Raw genomic sequence first — 18,478 nt, forward strand, 5'->3', positions numbered from 1 at the left:
GGCCGATTCTTCACAGTAGACCAGGAGGTCCCTTGGGTGGTTCCCGATCCCCTCTCACTACCCAACAGGACATCCATATACATAGTAGGATGAACATCTCTGCTACTGACTATGCAACTATGTCCACTGCTAATCCAGACACTTTCTCGACCATGGGGAGGGCGGAACATGAACTTTTGTTAGTTCCAGTCACATCTTCAGTGACCACCCCGCTTCAAGATTTGGCTGTATTTTACACGAACACTTCCACGACTAATGATGTTGTCTATCAAGACCCTCCACGAGCGGTGGATCAGAATGCAGCAGGTCTTGTGTTTGCTGAGACTTCCTCTGGCTATTTCGTAGACATTGATGATTTTTCTTCAGATTCATCCTCAACTGAGACTGACAAGCTTTCGAAAAGTAGCAAACTGTATCGATGGCTTAAGAAGAACTATTTGATCTACCCATGGAGCTATCTATGGTTCTGTTTGACATTTATTGCATTATGTTTATGGATTGGTTTTGTGGCTGTTTTATTTTTGCTGATTAATGGTCACTATATTGCTGATCGCTCCTCTGTGGAGCCAGTTGATGAAATTTTAACACCACATCATTCTTCCCATAAGGTCCGAAGAGATTTGTCCCATGTAAATATTACAGCTATACCAATTTCTGATGGGATTGTGTGGGACAAAGTTGCATTCGATATATATGGGCCTACTGAAATTATTCAGATACCATACGTGTTCAAAATTTCAATGTCTGATGTTATTACACCTAATGTTGTCTCTGATGATTGGGATGTCCAAACAGTTGATTCCATGCTAACTGAAATGAAGGACTATTCCACTTTTGGAAGTGATGATGTATATCATTATACAATGAATTATGGGGAAATGTTCTGCTATAACAACTGGGGACATCACTACCTACACCGTGCAACTAGATATAGGCCTCTCTTGAACTACACACAATGGGAACACTGTTCAACACCACAGGTGGGGACTCCAAAGTATTACAGCGACAAATTTACATACTTTTCTGAGCATGATACAAAGAAAGCAGAATCGTATTATTTTAAAATACCTCCGGCACATATTAGAAATGCTAACAGATACAAAACTGATTTATTCAGATCCCTTTGTTTCCCGGCTCTCGATTGAGGGTTACGAATATTGGAAAAACACTATTGATTTGAAAAGTGTATGGGGGACACAAGATTGGCAGATACAGGGTAGGGACGCTTTGTTTCGAGCATGCCTGATTCCTGTGCAAATTATTTTCTTAAATGACACTATTGAGCAGACATCATGTCTAGGGTTAGCAAAAATTAAAGATCTAAACAAGCCGAGTATCCCTACTCTGACAAAATTTAGAGATTGGCAACACTTTCTTAATGTCTCAGAAGACAGACTAGATGCAATGGTTAAGGCTGGTGCCTATAATTCTTCACTTTCCCGTCCCGGCGGATCGTTGGTATGGCCCACCGACAATGATGAGTGTCAAAAGCGTTTCTTGAACTCTTCAGGGTTTTTTTTCCATTCACAGGCCTGACCCTCGCTTTCTATCAGGTCAACATACAGGTATAATTACAACATACAGTGTGGGTAAGCTGTGCCAGCAATGGGTGCAGACACACACTTTAACAGCGGTTAAGCAACACCTGAACACTCTTTCTGACAGTGTAGACTTACAGGATTTCCTATTAGGTCCTAGGAAACAACGCTCGAAACGGTTTTTATATGCTATGTACAATTAAATTTGGAACCTTTCCCAGATTGAGGCTGCTGCACGTTTAAGGCAACTAGATAAGGAGAATTTGGAAAAAACATTATCTGTTGTCGACAATGGCATGAATACGCTGTACAGGATTTATTCACTATCAAATATAGTGTCGTCTGCTATTGATATCCCTCAGACTGACTTGTTCCAGTTATAAAATGGGCAAACACAGCTATGTTCCATCATGCAGCTGGGTTGGACATTACAGACACTGAAAAGTGGCCACATTCCATGGAAGTACATTAATGGGAGTGAACTATTCACTGCTTTTAATTTTTCCAGGGAACAAGAGACAATGGCTAAAAGGGAGGCTCGTTTCACCCTGCTTCAAGTAGAAAAAATAGATAAGTTGCCCTTCACGGTAGCAGAGAGTCCTTCAACTATCTGGCTCTTGCACGGCATTATTAATTTATCGATTTCGACCTTTCGTCGAGCTGGCTGAAACATCTTGCAGTGGGAGGATATGAGCAGCTAGGAGATAGATTTATTAAGGAAGAGTGGGAGTTACCCTTTGACTATAAATGTCTGAACGGTGAACAGGAGGTCTTTCTTAGCGGAAGTGAATGTGAGACTGCTGTTCGTCATTCTATGATATGCAAACAGGTGTCTCTTCACGGTCTTTGCAATGCGGGGGTCGCGAATTTGGCCTGTTTTCTGAAGGGTACTCCTGTCCCCTTGATTCGTCCAGTGTTTCATGTACTTTCCAATGGAAGGTATGTTCTACTGAACGATGAAAGCTGTTGCGGCTTGCGACCTGGAATTGCCTACGCAATCTCAGTCACGAAGGTCGTTACGTGTTGTGGACATGTTTTGTTTCCCCCCACACGAGAGATAAAAGTATCTGAAATGTGGCCCCACATTGATACTATTAATGTGAACTGTGACAAGTTGAGTAGACTGAAGGTGCTATTGTTTCAGAAACAGGTCGCCTTGACATCCGCAAAAGAGACGTATGCTCTCCAGATTGCGAGATCATCAGCTGAGATACAATCCCTTTTAAATACCGATTTCCCCAAACACTTTGGAGAGCTGGTATCCAGAATATTCAATGCTTCAAGCACAACTGGGATTGTTCATTTCTTTAAGGCTGTCGGGTCTGGTTTCGTGTCCATCTTCCAGACTGTCTTCGGAGTCATCCCATCAGCCATCCATTCTCTCTTTTCCAGTGTGTTTGGTGGCTTTCCAATTATTTTGGCTTTAATTGGCGGACTGCTACTGCTATTTCTTCTGATTCGCGGTGGTTGTTTCTTTCCAGCAACACAGAGCAATGGAGCCGCTCCCGCCAACCCCACTGTGCCGTGAACGAATGGTTCGGATCTTCGGTACACCTTTGCTGGTGGAACTGGAGTTTGACTGGTCGTTGTCATTCCGGCCTCTACTCTGGTGTGTACAACCGGTCTTCCGCTGCATATGGTGTCTCTTTGAACATCTCCCTATGGTCTGTCTTGCTGTTGCACCGACATCTCCTGTGGACCGCGAACTGCTGATGTCCCGATGAGGGTTCATTCACGGTCATGCCCCTTGAGACTGAGGTTGCTCCGCGAGGCCACCTATGAGCCTTCCGTTATACGATCTAACATGGATGAGGACACTGCAGCGAGTATCGATGCACCGGTGAATGTGGCTCACTTCTACTCTGTGGATCCGTTTGTCCGTCCAGCAATAGATTTCACTTCAGATGATGTTGTGCAAGGGGACAAAGACTGGACTTTAATGTGCCTTCCTGCTTGTAGAGAAATCTCCAAGGGCTTGTTTTGAGCTTGCCTCCTGTTGTTGTAGTCTTAGGGCTATCAAAGACTTCTCCTGCCAGCACTTGGACTCTCTGCTGAGACTCCTGCCCTGCCAGGTGGTGCCCTATCCAGCTCCTGGGGCCTTGGAAGGTGAAGCTGGCAGAGAAAGACTTAAAATCCACGCACAGACCGCCGTGCAGGGAAAATATAGACGCACCTTCCGAGACGTGGCTACAAAAAGATGCGCCACCGGCTTCACAGCAGAAATCGACACACCTCCGGCATCACAGCTGGAAAATCGATGCATGTAGCTGAAAGAACGACTCGCCATATCAGTTGACGGAGGCTGATAATGTCGCAACCCACATTGCGGGGTTTTACGGATACTGTGCAGCAGGATTTATGACGCAAACCTTGCTAGGCATGGAAAACGATGCAACGCCTGGCTGGACCTGAGTGCTTTCCTGGATCGACGCATCACTCTCCTGCAGAGAGGAAAACCGACGCATGCCGAACCAACCGGAGAAGGAGAAACGACGCACGGTCTCACTTGCGGTCTCGCTTGCGAGTGTGCTTACCTTTTTCGACGCACACTCACCCGTGCATGTTATTTTGACGCTACCCAGGTAGCAACGCTAACAGTGTTTTTACTGTTTTCTCAAGGATTTACGACTATTTTGCTTTTAAAATTAATAACTTGACTTGTGTACGTTGGATTTTTGCCATTTCGGTCTTGTTTTGTTTAGATAAATATTATCTATTTTTCTAAACCTGTGTTGTGTCATTTGGTAGTGTTTTCAGTGACTTACTGTGTGTGTTGGTACAAATACTTTACACCTAGACTCTGAAGTTAAGCCTGCCTGCTTGTGCCAAGCTACCAAGGGGGTGAGCGGGGCTTAACTAAGAGTGATTGTCCTTTATCCTGACTAGACTGAGGGTCCTTGCTTGGACAGGGGGTAACCTGACTGCCAACCAAAGACAACATTTCTAACATTCATCCTTTATGTTACTCTCTTTTTGTTAGTTTATGTGCAAGTGAGAAGGGATATAGTGGCAGGTGTAGATAGCCTGTTATCCTTAGGACCATCTTGTACACTATGCTTTATTTGTGTGATCTGACCAAAGCAGGAACTTTGAGAAGATTGAATATCAGTGAGTCTTTTCTGAAACACTTGAATGGGAGGAAGACAAATCCCTTCTTAAGCTGAGGCTCTTTGTTTAAGGTCACTAGAGGTCAACTAAGTTTATTCAAATCATGAAATCCTTCAGCACAAGAAACCTTTCTTTCCTACACGGTTCTCTGTGAAAAGGCAAAGGTGGCTTCATTTATTAGGGCATTTCGAGCCTTGATTAATACACCACTGCCTACTTTGAGTTTCCGAATAAAACGGTTCAAGTCTAATGACGTTTATTTGTAACACCCATTGCTGCAGAAAAGCTGCAAGGTATTTTACATATCTACAGAACACATTAAGGGACCATACGTGGAAGCCTGCAGGAATGATCAAACCTGTCTCCTGACTAAATGTGACAGTATATGTAGGATACCTATGAAACTGCTTGGTATTTAAGGAATAGCTTCTACATGATGCCAGGATATCCCATAATGCTAAATTGTGGGTCTCTTCCAGTGTCAAACTCCTGTTGTTGCATTACACTTCTGAACAAAAGAAGAGGAGTTAGAGGCCTTCCAGCATTTCCAGAATCATGGCACTCAAAGATTTTCCAATAGATGTCCATGCCATTTATACCATAGTCCTGTCACTATACAAGACAACATTGGGAGCAATTATGGCCCCAAGACTCGTTTGCTTGTGACAGGTCAGGATGATTTACTACCAGTGACAGTAGGTATTTTTAAAGTAATTCCTGCAAACTTGCAAGCTGCCCAAATCAAAGTGCAACAACCATGCCATGCTCTTACCATAGCTGGAGACAAAGGAGGTGCACCAGACTCTCAGTCAGAGAGTCAAACATAGCTGATTTGGGGATAATTTTGAACTTGGGGGAATAGGAGAGCTGCTGTAAATCAGTGGTGCACCTCAGTGCAAACCACTGTTTAACTACCCTCATTTAGAGGTGGGATAAACCTCGGCTTTCTGTCAGTCCAGTGTCACCTGGCTGTGCCTATGCAAACCCTTAACTTGGTGGTCTGTCTCCCACTGTGTTGCAGGTTATCTTGCCCTGTTTAGAGTGAGGCAACTGTCAACTGCCAGAGACCACCATCACTGACAGGGAAACAGTACAATGGCTCCCGAGTGCTGGATGAAAACAAAAACCTCTGTCAAGTGTGCACAACAAACTGGCGGCCTATTGAAGGCACAGAGATCTCAGTGTGTCTTGTGAGGATCGTAAATTAGGTAGGTAGGCCTGTGCCAGTGGAGTTCAGCCAGACAATCACCCACCAGGATCTACATAACATTATCAATGCTTTTAAGGAGACTTGTAGAAAAGAGAGTGATTACCACAAATACACCACCTTAGTGGATTCTATGTCAATAAAGAAAAGGCCACAACTTTCAGAATGTTGATTCCTACAGTTTATGGCAGAACAACAGGAACATCATCTGCACTGTGAGAAACTGGTTTGCAAAATTGGTTGACTGGGGTGTATGCCCTGGTAAAGCAACAACCCCTTCTAGGGTGAACCACAAAAAGTCACTAAATTACCCTGTCCTTAACCCTGGGTAGCTGGGCACAAAAAAGCAGTCAGGCTAAACTAAACGGAGTCACTTCTGAAGTCCTGGGTGCCCGGAGAAAATACAAGGCTCCACAGCAGGGCTGGCCTATGAAGGTTCAAGACAGGCTCCAGGCAGCAAAGCAGTCTTTCCAGGTATAGCAGTAGTCTGGTAGAGTACACAGCAGGTCACAGCAGCAGGCAGTCCCCTGAGAGTCCTTCTACAGGTTTACTATTGAATTGAAGAGAGAGTCTAAAAGCCCTACTTTTATACCCTGGTGCCCTGCCCCTAGAAGATTGAGGGATGTTTTCAGAAGGGTTCTTTGAATCTACAGGAGCTTCCTGCCTCCCCTGCCATGGCTCCTAGCTGGCTGCACTGTCAATGCAAGGTTGCTAAGCCTATTGTGTGGTGGCAGAGCCCAGCCTATTCAGGTGCAAGTGGGGCTGTGCTTAGCTCTGCCCCCCCTCATCAAGTCAGTTAATTGCCTATTCAAACTCTGCTAATTCCACTATTGTGTGACTGTCTGGGGTGAACTCACAAAGTCTCATCTGTCAATTACACCCAGTCATGTGACCTATGGAAGGCGACAGAGGGCTATGGGCAGGAAAATATCAACTTTCTGAAAGTGGTATTTTCAAACTGGTAATGATAATTCTGACTTTACCATAAAAGACGGGTTATCATTACAAGTTCATAGATACCAAACATGAGATATCTCCCACCTCTGGTTAAGGAATTACAACTTATTTGACCTAATAAGAAATCCCCAATGTTATCCTATGGGAGGGGTAGGCCTCACAGTAGTGAAAAAAACAATTTTGGGGGTTTCACTACTAGGCCATGTACAATAAAGAAAATACATGTTCTACCTTTAATAACACAGCACCCTGCCCTATGGGCTACCTAGGGTCTACCTTAGGGGTGACATATGTAATAAAAAGAGGACTTTAAGGCTTGGCAAGGGGTTATAAATGCTAAGCCAACCTAGCAGTGGGACACTGCCTACAGGCTGCAATGGCAGGCCTGGGACAAGTTTTAAGTTACTTCTTAACTGGGTGGCACAATAAGTTCTGCAGGTATTGTAAGGGTTAATTTAGTAAGCTTTTATGGGCATGTTATTTTAGCCATAGGCCTGCCGCTTGTGTCTTTAGCTTAGTGAGAATTAATTTTTAATTCATTTTATTTTCCCGAGCAGATGATTCATTCTGTCATGTTGTATCTTCTTTTATCTCATACACTTTTAGCCCAGAAACTCTTTTTATTCTTTTTAGTCTGACGTTCTCATTCTGTGCTCTGCTCAAGGCTGCCACTTCACGAGAAACATACCTGTTCTTACGTTAGGGCACTTTTCTCAGAACACCAGCTTTTTTTTTTATAAAACATCTCTCTGTGCCCCATACGATAGAGGGAAAGTTCCAGCCAGAAAATTTCCACTGCATACTGTTGCTTCATTGCAGATGTCTGCTGAAACTTGAAGTCTTTTCTACCTACTTGGGAGAGGACTCTCAGTAGACTAACAGCACTTTTCACTACCACGATATATTCAGGTATGGGGGATGGTGTCTTCCTAGGGATCCCAAAGGGCGGATTAGGACTAATACTGCTGTGGTCTACTAGTACTTTAGTGACATAGGTAGAAATTCGCACACTTAACATTCTGACACTATGGTGGGACTTTTCTTTTGTTTCACTTTCTTTGTCACCGCATTGCTAATATCATGTTTTATTATCCTAATAATTACAGTACATGCCATTTTATCTAGAGCGCAGTTGAATGAATGAAATATATTGAACCAGTTCCCTCTTCTGTTTGTCTTTGCATGTGTGAGACAAATGTAACTGAGAGAAAAGGAAGACATCTGTTACACCACAATTTCCCCAGAGAAATCAGAATGTCATGTGCACTGCTGCTACAAAACACCGCCACTTTTAGGTGCTGTTGAGGTACTGCTAGCTGACCAAAAGGGTTAGGCCAACAGTTGTCACATGGTGTGGAATTGGACTCAGTTCCCAACACCCTGGTGGTGCTGCATGCTATGGGAGGCCTTTAAAACAGTCCTAAGGGGGCAGGCACAGGCGCTAATAGGGGCTCCAAAGAAAGTGACAAGGCTTGGCTGGAATGCTTGACCATGGAGAGAGACATTGCTTGGCTGGAGGAGGCAGCCCTCAGCTCGGGAACCCTTGAGGACTGTGCAAAGTTGCAGTTATGACAGCAGGAATAGAGGTCTCTAGTGGAAATGTGCAATCACAGCCCAACGCTGACTGTACAAAGTCAGTGAAAAAGCTGGCAAATTACTGGCCTGGCTGGAGGAAAGAGGCTCCTGAGTACTCAAGATAGATAACGCAGAAAGCGTTCAACAAACAACAGGCACAACTTTAGCAGAGGCCTTTGCAAAATTCTATGAGGCCCTATATGCCTCCAGGACCACCATTTCCCCAGCGGACTGTGCCAATGTCCTTAGTGATATTCATCTGCAGGTTCTCCACGGGGAAGACAGGGACGCACTGGAGGTAGACATGACGGAAGAAGATGTAGCCCACGCCCTGAGAGATCTACAATCAGGGAAGGCCCCAGGCACTAATGGGCTTCCAATCGACCTGTAGAAAGTGCTGAGCAGCATTATTGTCAGTCCATTGCTGGCGATGTTCTGGAAAGCCTGTGAGAGGAGGTACCTACCTGCAGATCAGAGGGCCACAACGATAACTGTCTTACATAAGGAGGGCAAGCCCCCGACGGCTTGCAGTTCTTACAGGTCTATATCATTATTAAATATAGAGATCAAGGTTTTGGCTAAGGTCTTCGCAAACAGACTTCGGGGGGTCCTCTCATCATTTGGGCACCCAGACCGTCCAGGGTTTATGCCAGAGAGGAGCACACAGCTTAACCTTCGGTGCCTGTATGGGGTGTTTCACCTGACCCCTAGGCGGAGCAAAAGGTCCTGATGGAGTTGGATGCCAAAATGGTGTTTGACTCCATGGAGTGGGACTACATGTTCACTGTTCTGGAGAGACTTGGATTTGGAATGCAGTTCTGCACCTGGGTGAAATTTCTATATGCCTCCTATATAACACTAGTGAAGGTCAAGGGGTAGATATCTCTGGAGTTCTGATTACAGAAGGGTACCCACCAAGGTTGCCCCTTATCCCCCATGCTTTTTGTCCTGACACTAGAGCCATTGGTGTCACAGATCTGCCAGGACCCTCTGGTTAGGGGGATTGCGAGGCTCCGGTAGTCACAATGGGCTTTCGCTATTTGGGCATCTATGTGACCAGGAACCCCCAGGAATTTTTGAATAGAAACTTAACTCCTCAACTGGTGAGACTCAAGGGAGATGTCACCCACTTGAATAGCCTCCCACTGGCCCTAATGGGTAAGGCTGCTCGCTATAAAATGATGAGCCTACCACAATTATTATACTTCATGCAGAATACACCTTATAATATCCCACAGGAAGCTTTTAGAAAAATAGACTCAGAGGTATGCAGGCTCATGTGGAACCAGAGTGTCCGAGGATTGCCTTGGCCAATTGCAGAAGGTGGTCAACGATGGAGGACTGGTTATTCCGACATCAAAAAATACTATTGGGCATCACACGTCCTCATAGTCAATGAATGGGTATTTGCAAACCAACAGGGTCTAGCCTATCGGCTTGACAGGAATATAATAGGTAGGGGAGGCCCGAAGCCTTACTGCATGATACAAGGTGAGAAAAAACCTTGCCAGAACACACGCCTTTGGCAGTCAGGGCCTGGAAGGAAGCAAACAAGTACCTGAGGAAACTCATCAGGCTCCCCCCACTCTGGTATAGCGACCGACTGGCAGAGGTGCGAGGATTGCAAGGGTTTCAGAAGTGGGAATTGATAGGGATAGATCACCTGGAAAACATGTGAAGGGGCAAGCCTTTATCGGTTTTGAGACTCTTAGGAAAGAATACAACTTAGCTAACACTGAACACTATTGATACTTACAGTTGGGACATGCCCTGAGGAGGCACATCCAAGAAGGGGAACATTTGTCAGAGACTTCCCCCTGGAAGACAGGATCCTAACCAGTTCCAAAAAAAAAAGGATCTCTGAGATTTACAGTAAACTAATCAATAACTCTCTAGATCTGCTGAGTAAATTGAGGGAGGCATGGGAGGACGATTTGGTAACCTCAGGAGATGATGAATAGGAGGAAGCTCTCGGAGGCCTCAGGGAAACAGCCATGAGGGCGAGATTCCGACTAATCCAGTTAAAGATCCTGCATAGATTGTACTATTCTCAGACGCTTCTACACAAAATTGGTAAGGCGGGAAGTCCACTATGCTTGAGAGGCTGTAATGAAGAGGGCACATTCACACATACACTCTGGGGGTGTCTCTTGAAATGGAAACACTGGCCCAGTATAGCCCGGGAGATGTCCCAGATCACCACACTAGTGATACCTATGCATCCTAAATGGTTCCTACTGGGAATTTTGAGAGAAAACACATGGCCCAGATACCAGGGAATCTGGTTGAGACTGGCATCAGGGGTAGCAAAACACAAAATAGCAAGAGCCTGGGGAGGCACTGCCACCCCTCGAATGACAGACTGTTAGCTTGACCTGGACTGGTGCCAGAGAGCTGAGAGAACTATATATAAAGGAAGGTGATGCCCCAAAAAATGTATGAGGAGATTGGGCATCTGTCAGAGGTGGGTGAGTGGAAGCAGATCTTCAGGAGAGTCCTGAGAATGGAGACTAGGTGTTGGGAGGAGTTTTCTTTCAATGGGGAAGTGGCCGTAAAAGCACCATGAATGTTTTGTTGGCATATTACTTGGAGTCATGAAAAGTGATTTGGATTACTAAACTTGTACTCGCTATTCTTCATTGTATATAACAGTGTGAACCCTCCACGTTGAATAATAAGAAAAATATTTCTTAAAAACATATTACTGTGTGAGGTGAAATATGACATAGGACACTTATTGAGTATATCATTTTGGTCCCCTATTTCACAGGACCTGAACGTTACATTTTGAGATAACGCAGCCTGCCAATTAGTGGGTAGGTCAAACTAGTGTCAAGTCACTGTCTCCACAGGAGCATTGTGCATCAATAATAGTCAAGTCCTACAATGTAAAGAAAAGGCACACATATTATTCTAGTGTAGGTGATTTGTGGGTACACACTGAAAGCAGGAAAAGCCTGTGAGCAACATTTCATACAGTGACCCAGGTGTACAAAGGGCACCAACTTTTTGTTCTTTTGGGGCTTCTTGGAATTACAGAAGGGGTTCCAAATGCTTACATGTCCCCTTCTCCAATATGGATTGTTTTAGTGCTTAATGTTTGCGGCACGACCTCAAGGATGCATTCCCTTCTTTGCATAGGTGAGTGACCTACCCCATGCAAAGAGGGAATTGTTTGCCTTTGTACCCACACCTTATTGCAGATGAGGATGCAGAGGCAAAGATGCCATCAGAAGCTGCACTGACTTTGCACCAGATGGAAGTTCAGCACAGTCTGTGCACCCCAGAAGGGCATTCTTTAGAACGGGGTCCCAGGATCCCACAGGCCCCGTCCTGCAGGAGGGCCCAGTCACTCACTGCAACTGCCAGCACGGGTATCCATATTCCCACTTTAAAACAGAGGCCAGGTCACTACCAACAGTGAAAGACAGATTTAGTGCTTGAAACAGCCAGTACGTCTTTCACTAATATGCCAAACAGCACATTTGCTGTGATAGGGTGCACTATGCAGGTCTTAGCCTAGTGCACTCAATTTTAATGCAACCCCTGGAGTCATCATAAAACAAGGGAATATTTTAGGAGATGCAGTGAGCTGGAGTGGTATAATTATGGGGGGGCAAATAGATAGAGGCACTGCTTCTTTAAATATAGTTCTAACTAGTAATATTTGTGTACAATAGTATGTGTGCTTTGCAGTATAATAAATTATTTGTACAAACGTAGGTAATCCACTGTTATCAAGTTTACAGAACATACAATATTATTATTTATTCCATGCTCTGTTAGTTTCTTTTGATATAGAGCTGGCTGGCATTTATAAATGTATACAACGGAGACAAAGAAAAAATATGTTTTAAGTTATATATGCTAAACTGACAATAATATTTCTGACTGTGCAGTTACATGAAATTATACATGACTTGTGAGCATGTAACATTTAAAGACACCCATAAAACATTGTGATCAAAGAACCTTTATAGCGCAAGGTATGCAAAATATAGTCCTGCTTGCCTATTGGGCATCAGTCACCACATCATGACACTTCTTGTAGAAGACAATTTTATTTTTAATGGGTCTCCAACTATTCCCTCACAGCGACTATAGTCTCAATAGCTCTTCTTTTGTGTGATCTCCCACTGTTAAAGGGTGACTCTCTTCACTTGTGGTTATGTATTATTTCCCGAAGAACATACTCGATGGATATGTAAAGTAATTTAAAATACATTTCACTCACAATGTATATATATCATGAAGAGAATGTCATACGTATTGCTGGATGTGTATAAAAGTGCAACTCCTGCTTAGTTTCATGAATGTGGGGAACGGCCTATCTTAAAATATTCCTGTCACAACACAAACCCCTGCTCTCACAGGTGTTGAAATTTTAAATTACTCTAGAAAATCTAACATTTGGGTCTTACTCGTAATAGTTTTGCCAGGTCAAGCTTGCCAAAATTTCAAGGGTGAAAAAAGAATGGTAAATACTGGTAAAGGAAGATTTTGGTGTGGTAGGCAACAAAATCTCTATGTTATGCCCTATTTTCATAGAGAAACTCTCATAGCTGATATTTTTATTGCATAAAATAAATTACAATAATCAGGGTACCTTTCTTTATTCGGTAGGATAGATAATACACCCATAAAAAGGTATTGTTAACATGGTCTTTGCATCTTTCCCCTTCTACCGTGTGGGTAGCTCCTGTATTAGGGCCTGGCTTGCCTGGCACCAAAGGAAACCTACCAAACCTAGACATTTATGATTTTTTTGACACCCTATCAAGGTCAGGGTGGTGTGACGTGTGTACATCCCACTACAGTTTAATACTCAGAATGTTTGCAAACAAACTTTCACTAGAATCACAGATGTTTCTCACATTCCAGTGAGGGAAAGTCCCATAATCTGCAGGGATCCACAAAATTATTTCATCCAACATTCCAACACTTCTTTTAAGAATAGCTGTACCCAAGTTGTGTAGTTGGACCTATCGTCCACAGCAGAAATTGCCACAAAATGTAACAAGGATACATCAAGACTTTACCTTACAAATTGACCCATTGTTGCGATATGGGTGGCTGAGGAACACAAGCCCAAGCTTGACTGACACCCAGGAAAACCAACCAAACCCAAACATTCCTATAAACTAAACATCCAGGCAGTCCATGATGGTGTGACGTGAATGTTTTTCACTATGGCCTTCTTACCAAGAATGCCCTGCAAACATCAAACTTTGGCTAAAGCCACAGGTTTTCCTCAGAATTCTGTGAATGAAAGTTCCAGTACCTGTAGGCATCTACAAAATCCCTACCACCCAGCATACCAACACTTCTCCCAATAACAAGAGCACCCCACTTGTGTGGTTGGCCCTATCACACGTAACTGGTGAGGCTCCATACCACAAAAAAGATGCATTGAGAATTTACCTTCCAAATTTATTTACTCAGGTGAAATGTGTAGCTGTGGTATTTATGCCTGGACTTGGCGGACTCTCAAGAAACCTACCAAACACAGATATTTCTCAAACCTAGATACCTAGGGGAGTCAATGGTGGCATGATTTGCCTGCTGTCCACTAGGCATTGTTACACAGAATGGCCTGCAAACTTCAAATATTGGCTAAAATCACAGACTCTGGAACTTGCAAGAATCCACAAAATGCCTACTACCTAGGGTTCACTCAGTGAAAACAATACTCCGCTTGAGTGGCTACTCCTATCACCAGTGACAGGAAGCAGTCGAAACACAGACTTTATGAGGTCAACTTGGTGTCAATGATCTCTTCACACGGTTATAGTTATGGTCTGTCCCAATTAATTGCGTTGGGTGAAAATGCGGGTGGTAATAACGTGACCATTAACTGGAAGTTTTTTGTCACATAAATAGGGGAACTATAGCGATTGGTAACCCATCCTGGGTAACACAATGTTCTGGGATCCATGCAAGTCACATTACCCTGGATTCCCCTGACTAGGTTTCAGAAAGGGTTTCAGACATACACAGGATTGATAGGGCTCTATGGTTTCCTGCTGAACCAGAAATCTGATTAGTGCAACCATCCACTGTGGCAAGTAAAGGAAATGTACAACATATGGATTAGCAGAGAGGTGGTAAACCATCCATTCATTCTGCTTCTTGGAAATACTGTCTGGTACTAAGGGGGGGCTGATGCCAAGATGTTTAAGCATTCATTTTCACAGTTTTTTTTCTTATAGTCTAGTGGGCTTTTAGTCTCCCTGAGGGGCCAGATTGGGTGTTTTCCACCTATCTGCCTGTTTCAGAGAGGTTAAAAAGCCCACCTCCTCATCAAGGAAAAAAGTGAGAAACAGAGTGGGTGCAAGGTTTGTCCATTCTTTCACTTGACTGCATGCTCCATCCCTGAGCACCAGACAGCATGTCCTCCACCAGACAGATGCAGATGAGGGGTTAACATGTCTCTGATGGCCCATATGTCAAAACTATGGCTAATGGAAACCAAATGTCCTCTTGGGTGGGCCCTATTTTATTAGAAAGGTAGCTGGGGACTTAGGAGTGGGGGTGCAGCCTGATAGTATGGCCCAGCTCCCATCCCATTCTTTCAGTTACAAAACATTATGGGCCTGATTTAGATCTTGGCGGACATGTTACTCTGTTACAAACATGATGGTTATTCCATCCACAGTATCACAATTTCCATAGGATATAATGGAATCGTAATACAGTGAACTGGGTATCCGTCACATTTGTGACAGAGTAACCCCATCCGCCAAAGATCTAAATCAGGCCCTATATCTTTAACATCATGTGGGCTTTCTGCCCCCCTCCAAAGAGGGGTAAAACTTCCAATCACATACCCAGCAGAGCAGAAATACTATCAGGACATAAGGAATGGGGGGAATGAACAGCCCCTATCCCATCTAAAAAGACTTCCCTGGCATCCAAATGACTTTCTGCCGTGGGTGCAGATTGGGTAAAGACTGATGGGACCTGTAAGGGTGGGGGTCAGGCCCAATGACAGGATGAACCACTCCTACCTCATTCCTTTTTATAAATATAACCAAAGCGAGAGTGGAACATCCCCACTTCATTTGTTCAAAAGAAAATACATTGTCTCATGGCTAGTGGGCTTTCTCCTGCAATGTAAGGGCAGATTGAGGCTAAGGTCTTCAATAGGCTCCTCAGTGGTGCAGAAAGACTGTTTTACTTAGGGGTGGAAGTCAGGCTTAATGCCAGGGCAGGCTCGCCCCACTCAATTGTTGTTTTTTTTTAAAAACATAATCCCTGGTGTCTAGTGAACCTTCTGTCCCCTGGAGGTACAGGAAGTATGTTAGGACATTATGGGATGGGGGCATGTCCCAATATGAAGGTGGTTCACAGCCATCCATTTTTTCTTTAAAAAATAATAACATTCCTTGTGGCTAGTGGGCCTTTTGCTCCTCAATAGGGTGAGCAGATTGGTGGCAATCCTACCAATTTCACTTTCTGATAAGAGCAGTTTTAATGTATTATATGCCAGGATCTGGCAAACAAGTCACATCAACCATGTCTCTTCGCAAGTTTAGGGAAGTTTAACATCAATCAAACTGAGATGAAATAGGTCAGATATACATTCATAATTGTAATGGCTACTATTTCTATGAGAAAAGAGTCTTGCAAAGAATGCAACACATTGCCTTACCTCCCATGTAATGACCAAATTATCAGGTTCTGATCCAACCCCTTTGACACCGGACGGATTTTTATCTGGCTCTAAAATAAAAACATTGTCACAATTAATTTCATTACATTTGACACAAAAATACATTTACATCAATTCTAGACAGGCAAATACTGACTTGTATACAGGCTTTATGTATCCTCAAAGTGGTGTGCTCTAAGAGAAAATGAGAACTAGCCTTACTTACGAACAATTAAAACTGTATTTGATCTAATGGGCTTTTGTAGTGCCCATGGGAAGCAATTCAGTGATAAGGTTGCAATTTATATCTATAGAATAACAATATCTGCTGGAACACATTTGTTTTACATACCTGCTGGTTTTGTAACATATCTTTCTGATATTTCACTGGGTTGACTTCTTCCAATTTCGTTAACAGCGATCACACGGAAAGTATAGCTGACAAATGGGGACAATTTTAATACTGCTGTTGTTTGGGTTCCTGGGACTTCAGTCTGGTAATGCCATACGCCAGGTTCATGTAAACCATCTTCATACTCAATGATGAAATCTACCAAAGGTATTACATTTGGTACAATTTAATACATGGCAACTCTGATAATTCAACAGACTGTTTACATTACAATGACAGAAACAGAAATGATATAATCAGCTATAATTATTTGTAAGCATCGAACAGCCTCATTAAAATAAAGTTCATAGTTAATGAACAGGTTGGTGCCGCATAAACTTCATTTCTCACATTAGCTGCAGACAACAGAGAACAAGACAGCTGAGTCTCTTTCTAGGTCTCATTCACCATCATGTTTGAGGGAGAATGAGATCCATGGCAGAGTAAAAGCTCCCCCAGTCACCTGTTAGTATTTGTAAACCATGCACACGGGTCGCTGTTTGCTGTCCCAGGCCTCATTCACTCCTTTTTTAATGTGTGAAGACAGCTCAGGACATCTAATAATGGCCAGGTTCCCTGTTCACTGTTGGGCACAGAGAACAGAAACTGATGTCAGTTGGCTTTGGTCACTATCATCCTTTTTAAATTGAGTACAAAGGAGGCTCAGGACAGCTAACAAATGTGCAGTAATCTGTGACTGCTAAATCTGTATGGGAGAAGCTGTCAGTTGTCCAAAGCCTCAATCTCCACCAAAAAGAGGGTGAAGGAATTGTGATACAGGTGACAAATGCCCTTTAGCAGTATTCAAAATTGCAGACTTTCCAAGGCAGGGGAAAGGAATAATACGCCCTTTACCATACCTACCTCAAGATGTAGGGAGCTATGAAATCCACCCACCATTTGGTAAGCAGAACAGGCCGGCAAGGCACCTAGCTACAAATATAGGGGCAGGATATGTGGAACAACATACATCAATTAATGGGCAATTTGAGGGGATAAAAACCCCTGGTCCTTTGGACAGAGTTAAGAGCACAAACTACACTCTACTTGTGGACAAAGCAAGGGAGCTAGCATAGATCATCCTTACACCCAAAACACCATCATACAATAACTAAAGAACATTCACACAGTAGCATGTGGGAAATATTGTTAAAGATAGAGTTATAGTACCTTAACATAACAACAAACCAGAAAAAATGAAACAAATGTTCAACTCCTCAATGTCAGACACGTTCATAAACATACAAACTTTTACAAACTTTAACACATAGATGCAGACTTTTTCACATCTCATTGCCATATTTGACACATGATGGAAGGGGTGGTACTTAAGGTTGAAGTAGAACTTTAGATTTAGTATTTTGCATTCAGGGATTAACACATTGTTCTTAGAGCTATTTAATTCAAGGATTGTTCTGAAACAGCCATAGATAATTTAAAATAGTTTTCATTAGAGGCAGTGAGCACATTTGATACAGCCTGACATAGGGCATTATACTAACAGGGAAGTACATTTTATGACAGCCTCCCTGGGTTTTAGTCGAATATTTAGGACAGCACTTTCTTTATTCTATTTAGCAGATAAATACACACTTGTAATTGGGCTGTTGTTGTCATCTCCAGGTATCCATGAAAGCTGCACACTTCTTTCCTCGTGTCCTGTCAACTCTAAGTCAAAAGGCTGGTTTGGACGATCTGCAATTGACACACAGATGTAGTAAACAAATTATTAAACATTCTGGTAGATTGCTCCACAAAATAGTGCACCTTTTTATATTTTTTCTGCAAAAAGATTCTGAAGCATACTAAGAAAAAAATAGACTATTTGTGAAAAATATTGGATGGTTTAAATGTGCATGCAAATTCAAAGAAAATAATGTATAGTATGATAATACTGGGAATTCACTGCATCCATGCATATGTCAATGAATATGAAACTTCCATAATTAAGGAAAAAAAGCAAACTATAAAGTGTTGCTTATTTCTACATTAAGTGTATTACTAAGGAACTTCCATGCCTAACCAATTCAAATATAGCTTCCTATAGGAAA

General features: G+C 43.1%; 1 protein-coding gene across 23 annotated transcripts in view; it reads right to left on the bottom strand.

The window, feature by feature from the left end:
• Positions 1-18,478, bottom strand: part of LOC138287896 (neuronal cell adhesion molecule-like) — a 799,924-nt gene that overhangs the window by 109,415 nt on the left and 672,031 nt on the right. For all 23 annotated transcript variants that reach the window (XM_069228880.1, XM_069228863.1, XM_069228870.1 and 20 more), the window contains 3 exons: positions 18,021-18,122; positions 16,389-16,586; positions 16,037-16,107 (listed from right to left, as the gene is read on the bottom strand). In XM_069228880.1, the coding sequence (XP_069084981.1) occupies positions 16,037-16,107; positions 16,389-16,586; positions 18,021-18,122 (371 nt within the window). The remainder of the gene's footprint in view (positions 1-16,036; positions 16,108-16,388; positions 16,587-18,020; positions 18,123-18,478) is intronic.

Source organism: Pleurodeles waltl, chromosome 4_1, assembly GCF_031143425.1.
Source record: "Pleurodeles waltl isolate 20211129_DDA chromosome 4_1, aPleWal1.hap1.20221129, whole genome shotgun sequence".
Classification (NCBI taxonomy): domain Eukaryota; kingdom Metazoa; phylum Chordata; class Amphibia; order Caudata; family Salamandridae; genus Pleurodeles; species Pleurodeles waltl.